General features: G+C 28.5%; 1 protein-coding gene across 1 annotated transcript in view; it reads left to right on the top strand.

Moving 5' to 3' along the window:
• Window positions 1–243: 243 nt before the first annotated feature.
• The window catches only part of LOC107450665 (homeobox protein Hox-B4-like), a 48,092-nt gene continuing 21,934 nt past the window's right edge, over window positions 244–26,401 (top strand). Inside the window, 1 exon segment of the mRNA NM_001323820.1 lies at window positions 244–702. Coding sequence (NP_001310749.1) covers window positions 261–702 — 442 coding nt within the window. The 5' untranslated portion in view covers window positions 244–260.

Here is a 26,401-nt window from a genome sequence, read left to right as displayed (position 1 = left end):
TCTCACAACGTCTCAATCACGGGTCCGAACCCGATTTGAGCCTAAGAAGTAGCGTGACGCGCGATCAACCGCCATCTTGGAGGCGGAACTGTCTACCATTCATCAACGTCGGAGCCTGCGCGAGGTCAGAGTGGAGTAACGTCATTGGTTCTATTCCCTTACGTCATATGCTAATTTATGGCTGTGGGAGGAGCTAATTCGGAGTTATACGACATCATCCTAAGAAAAATTATTTACCTTCCAATTCACCAGCAAAATTAATGACGATGTCTAGCTTTTTGATGAACACAGCTCAGTATGCTCAAGATCCAAAGTTTCCGCCGATAGAGGAATATTCACAGGGAAATTATATTCCGGATTACTATCCGCATTATGGAAGTTTTCATGCCGCACCCCCTGTAAGTTATGGCCCGCCGACCGAGAATGGGACAGCGGTCGGAGGCTATACGAGCCACGGCAATTCGCCGCACTATTATCAGCGATCGTGCAGTGTAAGTCAGCAAAATGCTGTCACCCCCCTCAGTGTTGATCATGTTGGTACTGATGACAGTCTTCATCATATTCACAACAGATCCTCGCCGGACAGTTCACCACCGCCCGGATCCCTCATACCGAGGTCGGACGCTCAAAATTCGGACTGTTCCGGGTCAGATAATCCTGTAATATATCCATGGATGAGAAAAGTTCATACAAATAATCCCGGTAAGTCAATTTTGCCTTTTATAAGATTTTTAACCATTATGATTCCTAATGAGTATTTTGCTTTCTACAAAATTTACATTTTATTTGTCCGTTAAAATGGCTATATATCATGTAAAAAGATTCTAAAAACAATTTTGTCGAGGCAGTTATAATTTGCTTTGAAGATTGAGGTTTGTTTTGAACATTAGCCAGGTTTGTTTGTCATGTTTTTTACGAAGATTTTTTTAACTGAAAAAGAAAAAAAGAACTGTTACCGATCGACGATAACCCGCAAAGAATTATTATCTGTATTTATTTATTTGACGCCAAGGGAGTTAAATTTGCATGTATTTTAAATTATGTTAACTTATCATATCTGTATTAGTTCATAGTAAACATTCAAAAAATAATTATTGATCATTCTTTGTTTAGAAAATAAACAGCGAAAAACACTCATTTGTTTGTTTTTTCTGAAAAAAAAATTTAAAATATAATTTTTTTGAAGAGTAGAAGTGTTTTTTGGATTCCGGTAGTTCGTCTGAAAATGATCTTATGTTAATTTGTATTAAGCTGCAATAAATTTCTATTTTGCTTTTTACAAAGTTTAATTTTTCGACATCGTTTTCTAATCCTTTTCCTACTAGGTTCACCTAAGTTCCTTTAAACAAATTTTTTCACTGTTTTTGTTTATTATGAGACTAAATAAGTTTCAGTTGTTTGTGTTTTAGTTTTTTTGGGAAGCTGATTCATGACAAGAGGGTTGTTAAAGTTTGCTTTTTCACAGGGCGATTCTTTCAGTTTCACTTTTCACTAATATTTTTTTTCCAGTTTACTAACAGTCAAATTTTCTTTCTGACTCTAAACTCTTTTTGTGAGCTATATTAAGTGGTCGTTTGCTTAGTGCTTTAAGAAATATTTTCGCGTTATTTTAAGTTTTAAATAGTTGATATTTTGTTTTTAGCGACAAAGCTAGCCCTGATACTTTATTAAAATATTTCTAAAAACAGTCCCGTCCCAGACTTTTACATGTTGACGCTTAAAAAATCTATATGACACTTAAAAAAATCTATCTACTTTCTTTGCGCAATGTTTTTATTTTGTTTATTGTTCGCAATGCAATTTTAAAAGTGATTTATTGTTTCCTTACTTTTAAACTAAACAAATCTCATTTATTTAAGCAGTGTTTTGCTGTCTACAAATAAAATATTCCCAGTGCATTCTTGCGTGTAATTATCTATAAATACAAATACATTGAATTATTGTTCACATTGAGGCTATAAAAAATTTATTACATACGTTCGTAACTTACTTTTTGTATATTAAAAAGAAGGATTGAAAAAAATGCTTGATTCTTAGGCATAAAAAATTGTTTTCCTCATGTCAAATACAGCACATTTTTTTTTTAAAGATTGCTTCTCGTAATCGCTTTGAACCTAGAAGATTTTTAAGCACGTTTTCTCACGAAACATTGTTTATGTTTTGGAAACAGTCGCTCATTATCTTAATGATCAATCGGAATTTCTGGCAATTATAGACTTGTTTGATGAATCATTCACTGCTTGTCTATATTTAAAGTATTTTATTATTATTGCAATACAATAAGTTCTCCTTTATTTATCCTTTATCAGTAAAAATATATCCATTTTAGTTATTACAGTTAGCTTGACATAACAAGATTTATGGTATAATTGTAGAATTTTGTTGTTAGAAATAAGAATCCTAATAGTTAATGAATATTGGCCTGAATATTAAATTATGAAAAATAACTGGTTCAGCTTTATTGCTATTCTAGCTTATAGCTAACATATAATATTACACAAATACATTTTAAAGTTATTGATTATAATAAATACATAATCCATTCGGTAATAATGCATTCATTTCTAATTACAAAAGTTTGCTTGAAATAATTTTTATTAGAATACGTCAAATTTAAGAATTGTTTATGATATCATTATTTATATATTTTGAATCTTGGAGAATTAAGAAAAGAAATGGCAATTAAGTAGTTTGCGCAATTACAATAGTCATTATTTAAGGTTTAAAAAAGGATTTGAATTCTAAAGAATTTTAAAAAATTCTTCATTGCGAAGAAGAGTTTCAAAAATACTTCTTATTTATGCAAATGTGACTTATTTTTGGATACACGCTAGCAATATAGCTGTTGTATAGCAATGCGTAGGTACTTCTAAGATATTTTGATTTAAAACTGACACATTGCATTAGTTTATTGAAAAATTGAAATTAAATTAAGATGCTCAGCTGATAGTCATTAATATTAAGTTTCATAATTGAAGTCATTTACTTTATTTTAAATTGCTAATGAAATACTGTTTATGGTATAATTAAAACTAGAATACGTATGCGCTGTAGATGTTTTCAAATTCTGTATTTTTAAATCAATTGCTTTGTTTACAAAGCAAACTTATGAAAAACCACTTCTCAAGAGAATATTTTCAAGCAGAATTGTTAATTATAATATTTCATTAAAACATTTTAAACAAAATTTTAAAAAAAGAAAAATGAAGTATCATATATATTTTTTTCTTAGAACTTAATACTTAAGTGAATTACTCGGTATAATTATCTGAACTTATTATTACTAGCATTTTAATTATTTGTAATTTTTTGTGTGAAATAAAATAAAAATCTGAGTTAAAAAAGTGGTTTAAGAATTCTTGAAATAAAAGTATTTTTTCTTCATTTTAACGATTAAAATATCATAGTCTTAATTTAACTCTTTTCATATTTAAATTACTTCAATTCAAAATTTTAGCATACATAAAACAAAAATTTTTTCATTCATGTTTAAAATATTGGTTTTTAAGTACTTTTAAAGAAGTACTAATTTTATAATACTTTAAAATAATACAATGAGTAAATTGGATGTGTAAAAACTTGCAAAATATGTCTTTTAAGCTGAATACACTAGCACGAAGACTATTTTTCTTATTTGATTGCTTATTTAAATAATAGATCATCCAAATAAATGTCTCATTCTTTTTGGAGGCTTTACTATTTGCTTTGTTAATTAAAAATATGTAATAATAATAATATTGAAAATTCTGTTTAAAACTAAGTTTTACAACAAAATTTAATTATCCAAAAAGAAGACATCACTTGTTAACTCAGAAATTAAAGTACATAGTTACATTTTAGGGATTACTTAGTTTTGATAAATCAGTACGTGAAAATTAGTTCTCTTCGAGAATTATTACACAGTGCTATCTGCATTGTGGAAAAACAAACCCTTTCTCACACAATTTTGTTTTTCTTTAATGAATTAGCTTTTATGGACATAACATGATGATTATGAAGTGATGCTTAGCTTAATGAATTGATTATCCATAATAGTGCAATGGAATGTTTGGCTATTCATTTGAAATTATAAGAGTTGATAGTGATTAAACTATCTCTTGACGCTCTTACATGAATGCTATCAGTTATTATTCTAACTGTATTGTTATTATTTGGAAGTACGTCATTTTCGTTTTCAAAAAATAATTTTTTGCATTTTTTTTCTCTTCTTTTTGCATGCATATTTATTCATTTTAAAGTATGAGAAAATCAAAAATTTCTATTTTTTTATAAACAATGTTTAAGACGACTTTAAGATTAGGATTTCTCAGATTATGAATTAAAATAATAATAATAATTACTTTAAATTTTTCAATTTCTATATGTCGAGGAAAATTTGTGTTGCTTATTTTCCAAAACTAGATATATATTTAAGTTGTAATTACACTTCTTGAAGACAGACATTTCGGAAGTCTGCAACATTTTTTAAAGCTCATAAGTTATTTCAAGTAAACAAACAGAAATTATTTTGAATTTTTTATGTTTATTATGTTGCTCGCTCAAAAGTATTTTGAATAAAAAAATTTCTAATCTAGTTTTTTTTGTAGGCAATTATCAACTGGTAGAACCAAAACACAAACTTAAAGCTCTGACAAAAGCTTAGTTTAATTTTAACTCACAGTAAATTTATAATTTGGTCTAGTGATAAGAATCAACATTGCAGAATGTCTTTATAATCTCACAGAAAAAAAAAAAAGAATTCTGGTAAAATTACTGCACTGTATAGTAATGGCAATACTGTATGTATGGTAATATCATAATTTTGATTAATAAAAATCAAAATATAGGGTATTTAAACCATTCGTTTGGTAATTTTTCCGTTCCTATGACATCGGTTTACTAGGAATTCAGGTTTTAAACATTACGGTTCTTATTACCACGTACTTAGAAAGAAATATAAACCTAAAAAGAAATTTAACCGAGTTAATGATTTCTATGAAATACTCTATCATGGTAAAATTACCAAATTTTAAAACGTTTATTGAATTTTAACTCTTATTGAAAAACCACATTATATTGTTAATTTTATCAAAATCATTACCAAAGAGTTACCGAGCTTTTTGGTGCTTCCATAGAGTCAAAAACAAGATAAATTTTATCATATTTTGTTAGTTTTGAGTTTTTACAATATTTTTTTTCTCAGTGTACCTTAAATATCGTTCTAAAAATTGTCTGTTGTCTATAGTCCATTTTTGAATATTCGCGACTTAAACTGAGTTAATATAACAGACAGAAAAAATTTATACATGTAGAGATAATATTTATTAATAGAAATCAAAGCATAGACTTTAAATAAGTCTGTTACTTGATAAATATCCTTAAAAAAAGCACAAAATATTCTTTAAAAATATTATTCTGTGAAAGATTAAAATTTAATGTTTCGATGCAGGTGTCAAAAAATGTAATGAATGGAGCTACGCTATTATTTCTAACGAAAATAGATTAAATTAAGTACTTTAAACTTCGTTATCCAATCTTGAAATGATTCTTATTTCTTATGCTTTAATGAATATATTTTCTTATACTTTAATGAAATATTTGTGATACAAAGCTTTATTCGCGGGAAATACAGGATTGTCCAAACTATGTAACGCACTGAGCACCGATAGTTTCCCTCATAAATTTTTTGTATAAGATAATCTGATAACGTTAAAACTATTACAGTTTTTATTTAACATAAATAGAAAAGTGTATTGTATAAGTGGTGGATATTTAGCGCATATAAAATATCTGCTGTTATCGTTCTCACTTTTTGAGGAGTAATATTAATTTGTTCCAGTAGAAAATTTGCAAGCAGTATTTTCTTTTTGATAGAGATAATACTTTCCTGTAGCTTTCGATCCACAGTGGTTCCAAACATTTCAAATCAAGAAATTTTTTGACACGCATTTTTTACCAATGGTATCTCAATTTGCTTGCAATTTTTCTTAAATGTAATCTATACTATTTAAAATGGGGCTTCCTATTGCATCAAAAAATAGATATTTTTTATAAATATTTTATTTTCCCCGAAATATAATTGTACAGTTTTCATTATATATATCTATAAAAAAGTATTGCTTGGTTAAAATGTAAGAAATTTTGCATAGTATTGTACTCATTTTATTTTTCTTTCCCATGAAATAAATCAATAAAACGTAAAGAGAATTTAGATCTTTTGCATAAAAATTTTGTATGTTTGGCTGTAATATCAATACGTAATAACATATAATAAGCCAAATTTTTTCAGGCATCTAACATAATTTTTTACTGTTCCTTCAAGTTAATAATTTACCTCTTAATCAAACAAATAATAAACATCAAAGTTATAAATAAAATTTTGATGATACTTTTTTCATTGAATAGGATGGGAATTTACTCTTAATCGCAGAAATTTGAGTTATGACTGGAAATTTAACATTATAAAGTTCGTTTTATGATTTTCAATAGAACATTGTTTGAGACAGAGACCCCTTTGTTTTTACTCAGACTGCTGAACGGAGCTTGATCGAAATTGAAGGATTTAAATTTTTTATAGTACCCCTAGGAAATCTTACTGGAACCCCGGTTGGATAACCCCTGTTTGAAAATTTCTATATCAGTGGACTCTTTTATCAAGTCTATAGCATTCTCAATAATCCTCAATTTAGTGGTCATAATATTAACTTTTATATAGACATTAGCACAATATAAAAATGTGAAGCATGCTGTAGAAAACAGAATATAATTTTTAATTTTATACTGTCTGATAGTTTATTAACTTGCATTTGGTGGAAAAGAGTGAGAGGATAAATAATTAATTTCTTGTTAATTCTTATAGTTTAATCTCATTTAATTTAGAATTTAAAAAACTAAATTACATACTGAATAATTTAATCTGTTTTTAAGAAGAATTATAAAAAAACAAGTATTTTTTTAAACGTTTAACATTGTGGATTTTTCACCTGCAAATATACTAATATGAGTTATGATTTCTGTATTTGTCGTCTTGAATCGAGGAATAAACCATTAGTAGGAGTAAAATATTTGAATAATTATTTAGGCTTTGGAACTGAAATATGAAAGGTAAGATGTGGAATCTTTAATGCAGTAAACATTTTGTAATATTCCCTTCAACTTAAATTAACCTAAAAATAAAGAAAGGAAGCTAAACGTTAAAAGATATTTTGAAATACTTGTTACCAGAAATAACCAAGTCCCTAAAGTCAACTAAATCTGACAGGTTGAAAATTACTTTTAAAAAATTATTGCAAAAATAGTTTGTAAAAATTATTAAAATTATTAGCTGAAAGGAATGTACAATAAGCAATCTGAATTTCCTTACTTTTATTATTTAATTTATATCTGTTTTAAATTAATTGTGTATGAGTAACAGAAAAACTTGAAAATTTTTGAAAACTTCTACAAAATATGAGATCTATGTTATTAAAACTATGCCAGTTCTGAAAAAATTTGCACAAGGATTACATTTCAAAACGTTTTGAGTAAAACTTAAGTTACAGGCAAGAAAAATTTAAAAACATTTTTATTCGAGGAGTTTCAGGATTTTTTTAAAATATTTTTTTCTTTTTATAAACTGAGTAACTTGAGTATTGCTTTAAAGAAAGTAACGTTTCGTAATTCTATTTTAAGGTAATCCAAAAATTCAAAGGCATAGATTACTTCAGTAAGTTTAAGGAATATGTGTTAATATTCTTACTAAGACATGGGATGGGAATTGCTTGTTTTTTCTTACATAAGAAGGCGCCTAAAATTGTGAAAAACATATTTTTCGTTTTATTTAAACGCCCCCATAAGTTCTTTTTTTAAACAGGGCAGCATGTCAAAGTCAAGCCCTACCGTTTATGTATTTTACTGAAATTATACATCCCCTCCCCTGTGGGTTACTTTATTTCCTCATCAATACAGCAAGTTCCGCGGCTCCGAAGTATCCCAGTCGTTATGTTCCCGTTTTCATTATTTTTTTTTCATCCAAAATGTATGGTTCATTTAATCAGCTTAATTAGAATATCGTGATGGTGAAGAGAACCTTTTAAATTAGATTCAAACCATTGAAAAGATAATTTTTTTCCAAATACACTATTTTGAAACAAAATCTTTCACCTATGATGTTTATCAATTACCTAAACAGCAACGTCACGACACTTACAATAAATTTAATCATGCTGTAGCATAACATATTTTGTAAAGGAATCCATGTAATCAAACGTTTAGTGTGTTGTATTTTTTTTTAAACAAACTATACAACTAAGTAAGGCTTTAGAGAAAAAAGTACTTCCGTAAAAATGGCGATCATATTTGAAACTAAAGATTGAATTCTGTAAATGATGACAATCAGGATTACATTACATCACCAAGAAATTGAATTTAGTCGTGTCGGTACGAACCCCTTTACACATTATAAGAACTCAAAATGTAATCACGTCATTATAATTCTGCGATGGTCAAGCGTGACTCGCCAATCGCCGAAGATTCGAAGTAAAAGAGAACCGATTTTTAAATTATTACCCATTGATGCCCTGAATGCATAGCTTTTATGGAATAAATGTAACAAAATTGTTCGAGGCCATCCTTATGTTCTCGGTAATATTCTATTTCCTATTTCTTTTTGTTCGGTTAATATCGCGGCATTATATCAATATTCATGACATCGCGTAAATGTCAAGACATCACCAGACGTGAAGGGGTCACTGACTCAAAAACGGTAGGACAAGTTAGAACTAGTTCCAGATTCTTCAGATTGAATTTTTTTTTATTTTCTAGAAAATTTAACCTTACTGCTTTGGCGAGAATTCTTTAAAAATGTCTGACTCGTTTAGGCTAAAATTAATATGGGTTATAGGTTTTGCTAATATATTTTCGACTTCAATAAAATGGCTAGCAACTAAATAATCCTGATATTTTGCATTAACTTTTAAAGTATTTTTACACGCTTTTATAATGAAGAATGCGTGAATTATTAACTGTAGGTTCGAAGTTAATTTTCATCCTGTAAAAAAAAAAATCTATTAAATTTACCGAAAAAAGATGCTGACGAGAGCTGATGTGATATTATAAAACCTTTTATTTCAAAGAAAAATGCTAATATTTAAGAACGTTTTTTAAGCAGATAAGTACTGTTAGTTTAACAAATTCTGTTATTATAACAAATAAATAAATCTATGAAATAATTATGTCAGTATTGCGGTTGGTACAAGCCGAGAGCAGAATTAGCATGACCAGTCAACTCCGAGATTCAAACCCGGGTCATTTCACTGAGAAGTGAGTGATCTGTTCGTAGAGCCCATAGCTGCTTTAGTGTTTGATTATTTTTTATTTTATAACCGTCGTTGAACAGCCAACCCATTTTTGGGCTTACGACTATTGGTTAAACTCCGTAGCCTTGTAATTTTGAACCCAATCCAGAAGACAATGGCGGCAATATGGTTCAACCTGGCAGTAATTTAAAACTTTAATTGCAACCTTTTGGATATTAATGCAAAATAAATAAAAGTAAAAGGTGGTGTGAAAAATTGACTCATTATTGCACGAGCCTACAATGCCTACATTTGATTTTTTTTTATCGTAGTAATAGTATGCTGCCTACTTTCAATTACGATTTTTATCAACTCTTTTTAACTCCGTAGCAATATTATGGAACCTTAAATTACCTATTGCTCCTAAGGGCCTGTGTACAGCAATATATTTTTTCGTGTATAATATTTTTTTTTAATCCGAGAAATGTCACATGAGATTTTTTTTTTCTCTTCTGAAAATCATTTACGGAGGAAAATCTATTCTTTTTTCCTAATAAAAACGTACTTTCTAAAAAAGTTTTTGTAAAAAAAATAACTTTTTAGAAAGAGATTTTTTAAAAAAAGATATTTAAAAAGAAAAGTCTTATTGTTCAATTTTGCTTCAGATTAAATAATTCATAATTAAATGAATGATATTTTTAATAGAATTTGAATTATTAAAATAATAGGTTATTATAATTTTTGAAAAAAAAAAGTCTCATCCGTTTTTGGTGGGCAGAATGTTAAATGCATTTTATAGCTAATTTTCACAAATGAAGGGTGATTATTGTTTTTTCCACTAAGTAAAATTTTTATTATAGTGGATGAATATTTTCTATGATACTCTCAACTGCTTTATCTATTTTTCGCCGGATGACTCAATGCTTTTAAGAAAGAAAAAGATTGAAAAATATGTCACAAGCCATTTTCCTCTATTGGGTTGCAATATTTGAGAGATAAAGCAAAAATTATTATAGAATATTTTTTGATTCTTATCAAAAACTAGTCAAATACAATTCTGAATTCCGCATATTCAGAATCCTAATTTAATATCATACACCTTCATTTTATTAATATTGATTAGGCGTTCTTTCTAGAAGAAGAAAAAAATTTGATTGAAATTGATTTAAACTTATTGTGATGCATATTATTGCACCAGAGATATGCATTCACTTCTCTCTAATAAGGGGGGGGGGAATAATCTGAAATACAATGCAAGAGCACTGAGTGTGCCACAAAGTCTGTTCTTAATTGGACTTCACGGAACACCCGATTAAAAACGGAATTAATGTTTTGTTTTAAAATCCTTTCCAAAAATCAAAGCAAAAGTATTCACATTATGGGTCGAAAAATAACATTTAAGTTATTAAGTAAAAAAAAATATTAAAATTGTGCAAATCACTATTAAAGAAGGAAGGTGTGCGTTCAAAGCATCAAAACTTTTATGATTTTCGAAGAAAGAGAGGCGTTTATTAAAAATACCTCTAAATTTTAACCTGCAATCTAATAGGTCTTGACATTTTATTCCTCAATAGTTATTTTTCTAGATTTCAATGTGTTTTTGTTTTCTCCTCTGCTTATAATGACGTGTTTTCATTTTTGACAAGAATTTCACAAATATATATCAAGTCCATTCGTCAGAAAACTTCAGTAGAATGTTTCATAGTAAAAGTGTGGCACTTAACAAATGTTTATTATTTGTCTCAATTTTCCCCCCCACTGTATACTGCATACTCACTGAATTCGCTTTTTGTCTCGAAAAAACTTTGAATTCTTTTCTTTGTTTTGATGCTCAGTTACTTGTCCTGAGTTTAAGACAAATTCAAAATTGAACATCAGATTTTATCTACCAATTTATCATTGTCGATTTTGCAAGTTGCTTTTCCTTTTTTGTTGTCAGACTAATTCTCAGACGAGATATGAGAACAGGTTTTCCGTTTGTAACGGATAGCTCAAATCAAGTGGTGATGACGGAAAATTGCTTAAGGTTTATGTAAACAAGAGATAAATAAACACTTCATTTTTTATTTTCCCCTTTTCAAACTACTTGAGAAGAATTGTAATAGGCTGAATATATTATTATAAACCAGACGAGTACCTGTTCTCCGCATAAGTTGAAAAAAAAATTAAACTACTAATACTCTAAAAGATGCTTCGAAAAACTGAAAAATATGTACCAAAATGTATATGACGGTGGTTTTACGCTATTAGATTAAGCAAAACACGTTTTCAGTAGTTCATCCTATCAAAATAATGATAAACAGTATTCAGGTTCTAAACATACTAATTTTACTTAATTAGTATATTCGGTATTGATTAAAATTGCGCCAATTACCATAATACCAAAAGGGCCTATTTCAAAAATTAATTACGAACGTTTTCATTTTCGAGCAATTTCGAGAATCTGGGACTTAAATTGCCCACTGTCCAAACTTCACTACGACAAAACAAATGGTTCGGAACTTATGAGACAGACACACAAACTCTTAACTTTATTATTATATATTCATCAAAAGAATTTTTGAATAGCAAGTAAGAAATAAAAAAATTATGTTGTTCGTGGCTGTCAACAATATAAGAAATGCTTTACATATAATGCTCAGTTTAGTAGAAAAAGTTTTCTTTTTAAATTTAGCAATTTATTGTTTTGCCATTACATTTGGTCCTCATAATTAATCTAGTTGGTTATGCTTTTAAAATTAAACTTTCTATCGTTTGTGCTTTTTTTTCTTCTTCATAAAGCTTAAATGCATTTTCGAACACTGAATAAAGAATAAGAAAAAAAGAATAATGTTACTCGTGGGATGTAACAAGAGGAATTATATACACACTAAATAATAAGGCTCTTTAAAAAAAAAAATCATATTTTTCCTTAAGCCGCTACGTTTATTAACTAATCTGGCTTTGCAATACTTCTAAAAGTGACCCATGAATTCTTTTTTTTTTTTTTTGTACTTTTGCACCTTAAATAACATTTTTATTGACAGGAATTATTTAAAAAACGATTTTCGGAAGCTCAGTCACCTTTAGTGCAATTTACCAACTAATAAGCTGTTCTTATTAATAACTATTGTCAGTTTGAATCAGTTGTTAATTAAGTTACCTAACATTATGAACAATACCGATATTATGGATCAATGTTTAAGAAATTTTTCGAGATTTTTCTTGAAGTTTACATAGTTCCATTTATTTATAACTGTTCCGTTAAGTTTTGTCTAGTTTTAGACAGCGCTCTCTATTTTAACTATAAAATTATAGTAAGATGTCAATAAGGAAAAAACCGGCAATGAGTTAACGTTTAGCGATTAAATTCGAATTTAGTTTTCCCCGTAACTTGTTTTTGTGGGGGGGGGGGTCGAGGCAAAGCAAAAAGGACCCCCTTTTGTTAAGAAAACTTCGACCCCTGAATTCTATTAATCATGCAGTGACTAACAAAAGAACTGGAGGAATCTGCATTCAGTTGGAGCATGTAAATCTAATTTCATATCATTGAGCCTAATAAAGATTTTTTTTCGATTACGGTAGAATTTTTTAAACTTCATTTATCATTTTAACATGCAACAAGAAGGTTTATTCATATAACAGATAAATGTGATTTTATAGTTAGATTATTTAATCTCATTATAAGTTTATTTTTAGGGATAATTTATCTTATAAGATGTTCGTTCATCTTTTTGTTCTTGTTTACGACCATACTGTAAATTTTAAATCCGACAGAGTAATCGAAGTAGGTGTGGAATAGCTTGCACCAATTCCGCAATTGTACGCAATTCATAATATTTGGAAAGAATGTTACGTTCAAATTTAAGAAATTAGTTAATTTCGAATTGCCCATTCGAAGATTACGCAAGTTCATCTTTGGAAATTTTGGACTCACCCTGAATGTCAGAAAAATAAATGATTAACCAACCACCTCAAGCCCACATGGGAAAATTTCAGTACATCAACCTTTTGTTTTTCATTTTAACTTTGATTTTTATTGTTATATTCCAATTTTAAGAATGTGTTCAAATAAAAGATGTGACTTTTCATAAGACTAAATGTAAGTTTTTATTAATTTTATAAAGTTTAGAGCATAATAATCTTTAGAAATCGTTCCTGCATTCCTTTTGGGGTCATAACTCATACTCTTGAAACTTTTTAAAGAAACTTTTTTCTATTATTTTTTTTTCCACGAAATTATTTGAAAATTTTAAATTTTATAATTTTTTGTTGTTATTTATTTGCAATTTAAGAAATATTAATTTCTTAAGTAAGTATTGCTCAAACCCTTTCTCGCCCCCCCCCCTTTTTTTTTTAAAGCAAAAGTGAGGAAATCACCTGCTTCCTTTGATAGGTATGATGTTCAACATCTTTTATACATTTGGGAGAAAAAAAAGTAAAACTTAGATTCTGTAATAGAATTAATTTATATAAAAGTCATATTTAATTATAGATTATAATAGAATTAGTGCAGTTAAAAACTATTACATAATAATAGATTATAATGGAAATTGTTGAGCTTAGATTCCGTTTTAACAATAGGATAATCAGCTGTAATAGAATTAGTAGACTTGAAAAATCACATAATTGGATAAATATAGATAAAATTTATTATAGTTTATTAATATAACTAGTAGAGTTGAAAGTCATATGATAGGCTATAACAGAATTGAAGCTGAAAATCATTTTTAAAAAAAACGACCATTTTTAATGTCATAATAAAAATTTGCAGTGGATAGAAATATGACCCGGAAACAATTAAACCTTAATAAATCATCAAGGGTAATATATTTAGACCACCATGAATATTTTTTTTAAAAAAATTATATTTTTTATTAACTCTTCTCGTTTTGCACTTAGGGTGATAAAATATATTTGTACATCGATAAAAATGTTGGGTCAAAACTTTAAGAATATGGTAAAATTTGCCATCGTCCCGACTTAATGGAAGCCCAAAAAGTACGGTAATTTTTATCGAAGCTCTTTAGTGAGGATTTTGGTAAAATCAGCAATAAAATATGGTTTTATATGCGTAATGAAATTTGTAAATGTGATAAAATTTGATAATTTTGTCATGATATCTTGCATGACATATAAACCGTTTATTCGGTTAAACTTACTTTTCAAATTTGTACCTTTTACTACACAAGTGGTAATGGGAACTAACCTTTTTAAAACCAGAATTTCGTGTAATATATGAATGGAAAAACTACCAAATGAATGGTTAAAATTTATTTATTAAACTAGAAATATCATTATACGATACAAAAGAGTTCGATAATTTTATCTAAACTTTTTCTGCAGTGTAGGACTTCACCAATTTATATATGTAAATCATAAAAGACATTTTGAGAAAAATTCAACGTTTGAAGACTTTAAAACTACTTTTTACCAAACCCCTCAGCTGTAACTGTTCACGGTAATTCCAAATGTAAGCATAACATGTATTTTTTAAGAAAAAAAATGACAGCAAAATGTTAATAAATCAAGTTAATTACCTTAAATGTTTGTTTTAAATTTTTAAGTTTATAAAATCAGTCATCTATTATAAAATTTTAGACTTCTTTTCGTATATTTTCAATGCCCTGTCAACTATCGAGGTAAAGTATGAAATTGATGGTTTTTAGCAATACAATATTTGCATATTTTTCAAATTTGCCCATTCGATTGTAATAATAATACACATAACTCTCTTTCAACCAGTAGGCAAGGCTGCTTATTGGCGTGTTATGAAATAACTCTAAACATGCAACGACATGAATTAGATATGGCGCGAATATTTTTGTTTAATGATTGAATTTTGATGTCGGGAATTATGCTTTATTTACATCTAACAATGACCTAAGAAAATAATTTTATCAGTTGGATTGATTAAGCTAACACAAAAGTTGTGCAGTTGCATATTCCAATAGATGTTTTTTTTTTTCCTTTTGTGTGTGTGTGTTCCGAACAATGCACTCGAAACATCTGAAATCCGATAAAAAATATCTAAGCTTTTTTTCCTGCGCGATTTTTAATATTGATCTAATTGAAAATAAGTTCTAAAATTCCGTAACTAGAGCTCAAAAACTGCAGTTATTTATATTTTCCTAGCATGTTTCAGAATTCTATGAATTGTTTAGTTTGTTATGAAGTGTTTTAGCTAATTAGTCAGAATTGTAAGAATTGCTTTAGTTAATTGTTTAGAATTTTAGAAGTTCAATTAGTTGTACTTTTTTCCAAAACGTGATCGAAATTTTAGAGCGTCTTGGGCAGAACACCCTGTAATATCCTTTATTTATAAGGTAATAAATTGACACTCATCTCATATTATCTCTCATCTCATATTATCTCACATCTTAAATGATTGCTCCATATTATAGCTCCATACATAGTTTAGCTTAAATGGGAAAAAAATATGGCGTTACCACATGAAAATCTTTACATGGTTGAATTCGTCACCTTAATAAGATTCAAGTGACTTTGCAACGTCTCAAGGTATTGACAACATGGTTCAACCCCAACGGAAGAAATTAGTAATATTTCTACACCATATATTCCTTATGGTTTAATTTAATACCTTAATAAGATTGAGATCCCTTTGCAATGTTTCAAGGTATTGATATTATGGTTCACCGCTGAATTAAATTTTTTGTTAGCTTCATTTAGCTTGATTAAATCAGTTAGCTTGATTTAATGATAATTAATAGCATTCATCTCGGAAAATACAATAGATACTGTTAGAAATTTTCAGTCTGCGGAACTATAATATCTTTTCTTAAGTTTAATTACTCGATATTATGGTTCAACCTAAACGGGAAATACTATGCTGTTACTATTCTTTTATCCTTTTTATGGTTCAATTTAACACGTTATTAAGGTTGACGCCAATTTGCATGTAAATGAATATTGTATTTTCCCTGTACACTGTTTAATAGTTTTGGAACCTGTTGAACCATAATATTGTTCAAGCTTAATGCAATCAATGCATGGTGCTAATGAAAATAGAACGTACGCTAAAAGTGTTAAGATTCATTACGCAATATTGAGGTCCTGCTTGATCGAAATTGTGGTTCAATTCATCATCATTTTAAGATTGAAACCAATTTGCTGCAGATTCAAGGTATTGTTATTAAGGTACAACGTTAAACCAATCTTCATGAGAGTGTAGATGATGCAAAGTGGTAACCATATAATAGGTAATATATTTATATATTAGTAGGCAACCATTGATGGGTTTGATTTCTGTTAATGTTATTTTATAGCTATTGATCTCAGATCTCCAATTTTGCAGTCGTTTTAGAATATTTTATTTTATATGATTTAGAAGCGTTTTACTACGCAATATGTTTTCATAATGCAATATTTTGGAGAGTGAAAAAATTGTAGTAAAATATAATTTAAAACTCGAAAGATTTTGATTACATAATATGTTTGGCATAAGAGCAGATTAGAAACCATGATGGAATTATTCAAGAAAATAGAAAGTTTAATAATGCAATATTGAAATTCAGTAATGTTGACTGTAGTGTGATAACTGTAAGGTTAACTTTAATTTAAATTTTATAATTCGATCACAAAATTAAACTTTCATAGCAAAAACTCGACAATTTTTAGAAGTTTTGTAGAACTTTTTGCGTTATTTACGCATAAAATTCTGAAACAAATTGCATAAAATTAATCTTAATTTCAAGAAATGTTTCAAATTTCAGGGTGAGGATTTAATGAAAATAGCGGAAGTTCGAGAATATAATCAAGCGTTTAAAATATTGTAGAATGCTTTAAAAATTACGAATTCGAAAAAAGAAGAATGTGTTTGAAAAAGAAGCTTGGTTTCGCACGTGGGGTCGTTTTTCAGCCCACACGCACAGAAGGGAAATAGTGGCATATCCTGGAAGGCATTGCACACAAAACCTTCCATAGAACGATCTTGGAAGAAACCTATTCTTTTCCTGTCATATTTGGGACAGAAATTTGAAATCGTGAGTGATCAGAGAAAAGGGTTGAAACGAAACATTCTGAGATAGGGGTGTTCTGAGCAGGAATCTTCCAACAACCCCCTTCAACAACACCAGCACGTGTCGACTAATCTGTGATAATAGGCACCATCCTTTTGTGTTTAACTGCTGCTAGGGACCAAAGAGAACAAAAAAGGACAAGCTTCCTGAGGTCTGAGTTAGAAAAAGAGCCACCACAGAGCATAAGCACTGAGTTAAACCAAATTTTTGCTTTAATATATTCATAATTATAACGTAATTGAAATTAAGGAAGTATTAAGCTATTTTTTAGTTAATTTTTTTTTTACATAATTTTCTTTCGATATTTTAAACGTAAAACTAACATATACGTTCTCTTTTAACTGCAGTTTTTTCAAAACCTTTTTTATCTTGTCAAATTATTATTGCTGTTTTTTCTTTTTATTTACATTATAACTGTGAGGTTGGGCTTTGAACATTTCGAGACTCTGCTTTAATACTGATGAAGGTAGTGCGAAATTTCAATTAAAAAAAATTTTTTTTTCTATTTTAATTCCTATATTGAATGCGCGAAATCACTTAATTGATGGTACATTGCAGCTAGTTATTTTTTTTCGCAAATTGGTATTAAATTAAAACTTTATTTTGAGTTTAAGCTATTCACGGATTTTTAAAAAAAATTTTATTATTATTATTCCGTTCACAAGAAAACTGAATTTTTCTTTGAGCATATTTTTTATAGATTTATATTTGATTAAACTTATTACAAATTATTTTCTTCAGATGATAATTTTATAATAAAAATTTTGAAAGAAATTTTTTTTTATCTTAAAACATGAAATAAACAATCTAGTAAGGACTCTGGTCTCCACATTCATTCTGACCTCGCCCTAAAAGTAAAGTAACATTCGTTAATTAAAAATAATGCAAATAAAAATAAGTTTCTTTTTATTCTTCAACTCTAAAAACTCGTTTATTTAATTTATTTTTTATTCACATTGTTGCATAATAAAAAGTGCCAAAGATGCACCTTTCCATTGTTGATATTTTTAAACGAGTTTTATTTATTTATTTTTATTTATTTCTTCATGGCGAGCCAGTCGGCTTATGGGTGCTTTTTCCCAATTAGATTTAATCAACTGTCTCCTTGGAGGGGAGTGAGGGAGGTATGTGGAGGGGGAGGAGGGACGGCAAAGATGAGTCATAAACCAGTCACGTGAGTGTTATTGATTCCCTTTCAATGGAGTTGAGTGTTAGTGTTCTGCTTAAATCTACTCTTCAACTGTCCTTTGATCGATATCTGTGGGCCATTCTCTGGATATCTGTGGGATATTTATGGCACGCGACCTTTTAGAGATATCGAATATGACGAGCTAGGTCTACCACTGCATTTATCACATATTTCTTTATTATTTTTCTCTCACTCTCAAATAAACGTCTGTGGTAGGTTGGCTGTCCGGGGAACTAAATTTCCTTAATTATGATTGGTTAGGAAACAAAAAATAAACTGAGTCTGATTTCCGTTATTATGAATATTTCATACGAAGGACTACTCAATTTTCTTTTTCTTTCTCTCTGTTTTAAGAATAGAAATGGATTACATGATAATTTCCAAACTTCAATCAATGAGATTGATATTACATTTTATTGTTGCAAGGTTTTTTTTTTCTTACTCTGCACGTCTTCCCTCTTTTCGCTAAATCGAATAAAAAATATTGTTTTTTAACTTTTTTGGTTGAATGATAGCAAAACATCAACAATATTTTAGGTATTCCTACAAATAATTTTCAAAAGAATTTTTTTTTTTTTGAATAAGATTAAAATTTACTAAGTGAGCAGAAAGTATAATTATGCATGACTATTTTTTTTTATCATAAAAGTAAAGCTAGCAATATTTATTGTTTGAATTGAAAAGATGCGAGTTACAACATTTGGCTTTGTTCGTGCTCCTTTAATAAAATCCTGATTTATTTTATATTTTTCTTTTAGGATAAAATTAATATCTCTATAGAAGTTATTTCATATAATAGTATAACAAAAACATCATTAATAAAATAGTTTTTATTAAAGTGAAATAAAAAAAATTAATAAGATTGCAATATTATAATAAAACTCCTAAATATTTTAATATTTTACTCACTCACTTTTTTTATTTTTATTTTTTTTTAAATTTTTTTTATATATATATATATATTCAAGGGAATTTAAATTAATATGAAAAATAGACATAAGACTCAAAATTCCAGAATTATATATTTGGAAAATATTTAGCAAAAAGATTTTATACTAGAGCCAACTACATAATATTACCTCATTATTATTTTATAATATTTTCTAATTATTTTTCCTCGTTATATTCTTGTTATTTTCAACGAAATTCTACCATATGTATTTCATAATATTTATTACATAAGACATTTTTTATTTATTTGATTTTTGTGGTATTGTGGCATTTTTACAAATAAATTAAAAATAAAATTTAAAAAAAAAAATGCCTACGTTCAACAATTACATTAAAATTCATAATTATATTCACTGCTTGGGACGAATCAATGTTATACATCATAATAATTGAAACAATAATTAAAAATTTCAAGCAATTAAGTAGCTTTTACTAATTTTCTCTCCGAAAAAATACGTAAAAAACATTTACTTCTGCAAAGATAAGATCATCGAAAATGATTAATCTTTTTTTAAAATATGTTTCCGAATAAATTTAGTGAGTGTTTTAATGTAAAATGTATTTGAACAGTATTCTTTGTGCAGTTAGGCAAAAGTAGTGTAGGAACTTTTGTATTATATACATTAACAGTAATTATCATAGCTGACAGTATATTATCATCAGAACAGTATATTATCATAGCTAACTACATAAATAAATTATTTAAATTTGAATTGCGTAATTGTAATCACGTTCATATTTTATCTAACCAGTTTTCTTTAATTAATAAACATTATATTAATAGATATTTATTTAATTAACTTATTTAAATAGGTATGTTAGTGAAATGTAAACATACAGTTATGTAGCACCAATGTTGCATTTAATGAATTTCTCGAATATTTTTTAATGACTTCAACTAAAATATGTCATTTAGAATTTCGTTTCAGAGTATCAAATTTATTTTAACTCTGATGCATTTTGTTATGTAACGTATTAATGTATACTACCTTAAAAAAGATGCTGATTTAAGCTAAACTGTAATAAATTAATCAAAGCAACTAATTAATGGTATAGAGGAAAACTTTTACAAGTGTTAAATTAATGTTATAATATTTATGTACAAAGAAAGAAAGATTGAAAAGAATAGGCCTTTAGTATGCGTTAGAGATAACATACATCATTCCTTTTAATTGGAATAACGATGATTTTTAGAGTCAGTTCATTTAAAATAATTTATTAAATGCCCCTTAAAGACACGAGAACTTTGTTCTGATGCATATTTTCATATTTCACAAGTAAACATCCTTATATGCAACTCATCTTGTGGAGCGAAATTTAAGTCCGTCCCTAGTTTACGCCTATACCCTCCGCTATTCCATAGGAATAATTTATGATAATTTGATCTTTCTCGCGGATTTAAAATGGTTTACTTATAATCATTGCAATTAACTTTAATTTATTTATTTGCTTATTTTAAAAAGTGAAAATTTTTACAGTTTATTTGCCTCACAAAAAAGGAATCGAAATGTATTTAATTATAAGTGTACTTAAAACTTCTATTGAACCAGAAATCGGCGAAAAGTTTTCAAAAACTTAGATAAAAAAAGTTATATATATATATATATATGAAAGTGTATATGTGTATATTTAACAACAATGTATATACATTTATACAAAACAGCAACAACAAAAGTTGTGTATTTATACTCTACACAAAAGACCTACTGTTTTAAAATATATATATATATATTATTTCAAAAATTAAATTGCGAAGTTGTTGCAAAGTACATAATAAATTTCTAGTAGCAAAAATATATATAAAATTTTTATTTTAAAATTATTAAAAAATTAAATTTTGTCGTTTTATGTATCAAATAAATTACTATAACTATATTATTCTTTCTTGTGATTTATTTGTTAAGACATGCAATGAAAATACATAATGACAAGAATGACATGAAAGTTTAGTTTTGAAACATTTGTTTAATTCTTAGCAGGTGTGAGGTGTAAAACGTTATATTGATTTGTGAAATGTTAAACTAGTTTAGAAAAGTTTTAATTTGATACAGTGGAAATTGATTGAAACACAAAGGTTTAATGGTTCAACTTTTCAATTGGAAATCGAGATTAACTTTTGAAATTAATTTTTGAAAGTTTCAATCAACTTTAAAATTTCGCATCTAGTTAAATTGATTTGATTTTTCAAAAGTTTTAATTTAATCCGGTAAATTATACTAAAAATTTATAAGTTACATTTGGTTTGTCAAAGTTTGAATTTGATACAGTTTAAATCCGAATTAAATATAATAGTTAAATTATATTTTGAATAGATCAAAGCTATTTGAACGGCCCCAAACCGCTAATAACAAACACCTTAGGGGGTAAGGAGTTCGCCATTTGCTCATTTCTTTCTGACAGGAAGGGGGGGGGGAGAGTTATAAGCAATGCCTTAAAATCTCCTTATTTTCAATTTTCATTTAAAATAAAAAAAAGTTTGAGAAAAATTTATGCTCGGAAAATTTCTTGAGCTTGGAATAAAAATTAAATTTGTGGAAAGAAAAGTTGAAAAATATTTTTTCAAGATGGATAAGACTATGATTAGAGTTTATTGTTAAAAGTTAGTTTAATATCTATTATGTTAGGAAAATGAGAGGCCTTTTAGTTTCGAGAAAAAACTTTTCTTTTATTTGGTAAAATTACAAATTTAATTTTAATTACAAATATGAACTTTTTTATCATAATCTAATAGATTAGCATTTGAAGTGCAGCAAATGAAATTCAGCATCATATACTGACACTTGAATTTTTTTTATGTGATTATGAGATAGATTTATAAAAAGAAATTCATTTAACGTATAACCAACAGTTTAATTTATTTTGGAAGGTAGTTAGGATTTTAAAAATATTACCCACTGTAGAAAATTGATCATATGCTCGAATCGAATATATAATATAAAAATGAAATATATAAATTCTGTTTTGGTAATTAAAAGTAAACTCGATGCGACATTATGAAATGAGCGTATAACGCACAGGAGAAAATATCTCCCCAGTATTGGCCTCTTTTCTTGACTTCAAACTATCCTTTACTGTTATTTACATTTATATAAACAAAGCCCTTCATTGGTAGTTGTCTTTGTATTTTCTGAAAATATCTTTAGATGGCCGCATAAATCATAGGTAAGAAAATAGATTTCCATCGAATTAATGAAAGTGGATATTATACTTACCAAGGTCTTATAAAGGACTAACTTAATACCAACGTCATAGATTAAAGAATAAGAAAAGAATTATCAGCAAGTAAAACAAAACATTATATACATAAATTTGAATCATAAAATTTTAAATTAGATTTTTAAAGGGGTGAAGCTGCTATCTCAAAATGTTAAGATTCGACGTGAAAAATTGCAAAACTTATTTCTAACATGTTTAAATTAAAGCCGACGTTGTAAGAGGAAAAATAATTTTTTGTAAACTTCTTTTTTTTTTAAATTGTATTTCGGAACCAAAATCTTATTTATTCAGATATACACTCCGAAAGAGCTTGATTTTTCACGTAACCCATTCACGAAACAAGCGCCTCCAACTGTAACCGGAGTGAATTTGTTTCACTTTCAACGTTGCTTGTAGACGCACTTGATCAATATTCCCCTCAGATGTGCCCCGTAGCGGTCTCCAAAACGTGCGAATAACAGCAAAATAACAGAAGCGGCCTACGTGCCAGGAATTTCGAAAAGAACAAACCTAGAGAGAGAGAGAGAGAGCAAGGTAGAGGGGGGAAGGAAACCCCTAGGTTGCAACCTCCGAACTCCAGCCCCAGCAGTTGTAGACGTTGTTCTGAGTTTTGAATCGTAATTAGTCTCCTGGAATAACGTAATTAAAGTACCCAAAAAGATTCAATCTTCTGTTCGGTTAAAATCGCATCGATCCTCGTGAGTCTTTTATTCCACGTGCGTTGAGGGGAGTTCTACGCGAGTTTTATCAGTTTGAGAAAGTCTGCTTTTGTCGCTTGCTCGGGTTCTTTAATTAATTTCCGTCTTGTTCTATGAGAGCTAAGAGCTGAGCTTGGATTTTCTGGGGGGTTTTGCGGTTTTGAGTGTATGTGTGTGTGCGCGTCTTGATTGGAAAAGATAACCTTGAAGAATTGGAAACGATTAATCAAGAGTGCGTTTTGAAGAAAAGTCGTCTCGAAAAGATGGAATTTTAATTATCTACATTGTGGTTTTGTTGGAAATTCTGGAGCTGATTAAACTGGAGTTCGGGAAAATGTTATTTTCTCCATTTTTTTTCCCTACCAGTAAATGAAAAAAAAAATTGCTTAATTTGCGGTTATTGCACTGGCAAAAGGAAAGTTATTTGCTGGTTTTGTTGTAAAGGAATATTTATTTTTAATCACTGAAATAAATTTTTAACGGACGTAAGAAGCACACTTGTTTTTTTCCCATTATTGTAAAGTGCCCGAAATAAATATATAAAAAAAGAACGTAATTTTTTTTTTAATTGCCTGTCTCATATGGTATTGATAAATTTTTTAAGAAAAAATTCTAAAGATGTAATAAAAAGAAATTTAAAGTTTGTACATTTTGACATGCGTATGTTTTAAAGCTACTGAACTACAAACTCAAAAATTTCAATTTGTAACACGAAAAATAGCAATGTCAAACACTATTTATAAATATCTTGATTAATTAATTTATATAACTCAGATTTTATTTTTAAAAATATTTTTTTAAACACAAACAATATGTCTTTAAGTTACATGCTATAATACACACACTAACGGATTCCTGATTGCACCAAAATCATGAACTCAACCTAAACCTCAAAGCTCTACCCTCCATAACCAAAACACATAACTTCTAGATTTAGGATATAATGCTAAAGCTAGATGATTTCAAAACGCCTGCTTTCAAAAAATTTCGCCTTTTATTATGTGTTGTCTTATTTAAGAGCTTTGTAGTTTTAAAGTACATTTAAGAACCACATAACCGGTTAATGCTGTAATAATGCTGTAACTAGATAGCTTAAGAACCGGTTAGTTCTTAAGCTATCTAGTTACAGCATTTCATTGTTATGACATGAGAACTGTATGCATAAACAAGGCCCGCGCTAAGCAATCGAGACCTCGCCAAATGCGATAATATCGAAAATTTTGCGAATTAAATTGTGTTTTCCTGAAAATATTGGCGAATGATTTTTTTCCACTGGAAGGGAAAATATTAAACTCGATCTTTAAAATTACTTCAAAAAAATTTTTTCTTAACGTATTAGAATTGGGTACAAATAATATAAGCTTGAAACAAATGTAAAATAGTTTTCTGTGGGGAAAAAAATTAGTCATAAAAATTTTTAAGATTTGCATTTGGCGAAGACTTTTTTAAAAATTGGCGAATATTTTTGATATACAATGTGGCTAATTTACTGGCTAATAATTTAAATTAATTCTAATCTTTACAGCGGGCTAGGATATATAATAGGCCCTGTATAATTGGAAATTTAAATATATTCATTATATTTATTATCCCAGAGGCTCAAAATAATTATAGTTTAAAACAAAAGAATCGCAAAAATCTCTGAAACCAATATTACTGTAGACATTTTCCTTAAGTTTCTTTATTCCCCCATGACGCAAAATATTCATAAATCGTTATTAAACCTTTCATTTACATTTTTTAGAAACATCTAAATTATATCAACAGCTTTTCTGAAACATATAAGTCTTCTTGACTTCCTCTTTTTATCAGATAACTAAGTAAAATGCTATGACGCATATACTAAACAAAATGTCAAGTGCTTCAGCTTTTTTCCCTTCTTTTTCACTTCCTTTTTACAATGTTAAGCTCATACTGCACATGAATGGATATTTTCACACTTGATTCCTTATGCCTCTACATTTATAAACCAAACCATAATCTCCAATTTATTATAATCTACTTGTGTACCTATAAAGACTACTACTGTAATTAAAATTGGTATTTCCGTAAAAGCGTGCCAGAATTTTTACATATGCCGTACAAAAATATTTATATCTTCCAGATTACTCTGCAGAATTATTTTTGAGAGCATAAAATTATTACAATATGCTTTTAAGTGTCCAAAACTATTTTTAAAGCAAATGACTTCTTGTGACGCGTGAGAAAAATCGATATTTCGGACTTATAATAATGAAATTTTGTTGTCATCTAATAGGTTGCTATAAATTGGATCTTTTTGCATCCTTAATTTGGTGGTAATATAAATATCAATGTATCGCGTGTTCCATAAGCAAAAATATACTACTTGCACATATTACTCTTTTTACCAAGAACCACGATAACTCAGTGGTTAAGGTGCTGAATTGTCATTGTGAAGAGCTGAGCTTTAATAACCAGTGGGACTTGAAGTTTACCCAGCTTCAGATTGATGGATACCAGCTTGTCTGGGAAATAAAGGAGGCCTGTGCACAGTGCTGACCACATTACATTGATCATGCCATTGGTCACGAAATTGTGGATCTTGAGCCATCATGACCTCCTGGGCCACAGCGGGCTGTTGTGGGAATACTTTGCTTACACATTTTACTGAAGATGCTGCAGCAAACTTAATCAATTTCTTTTGTAAAGTTTCAGTAAAATTTAAAAATAATAGCAGTAAGAATTGTTAAAAAATGTTATGTTTTACAGTGCATTTTTAAGAGTTTACTACACATTTTACCAAGAGTCGCTATGGCTCATTGGTTTAGTAACTGTACTGTCATTGAGAAGAATTGGGGTTCGATATCCATTGGCGGTTTGAAACCCAATCTGCTTCTGATTGATGAGTCCCAGTTTTTCAAGAAAATAAAGGCGGCCTGCGCATGCTGCTGATCACATTACGTTAAAACTTTACGTACACATTTTGCTAAAGCTCTTGGAGCATATTTCATTTCTCACGAATTTATTCTTCAAGATTACAACATTTAAAGTAATAGTAATAAGAATTACTTACCATTATTATGTTTTAATGTGCAGTATTTTTAAGAGTTTATA

This window comes from Parasteatoda tepidariorum, chromosome 8 (genome assembly GCF_043381705.1).
Source record: "Parasteatoda tepidariorum isolate YZ-2023 chromosome 8, CAS_Ptep_4.0, whole genome shotgun sequence".
In the NCBI taxonomy this organism is placed as follows: domain Eukaryota; kingdom Metazoa; phylum Arthropoda; class Arachnida; order Araneae; family Theridiidae; genus Parasteatoda; species Parasteatoda tepidariorum.
Note: the sequence above shows the minus strand (reverse complement) of the source record. Positions and strands in the feature narration are given on the sequence as shown.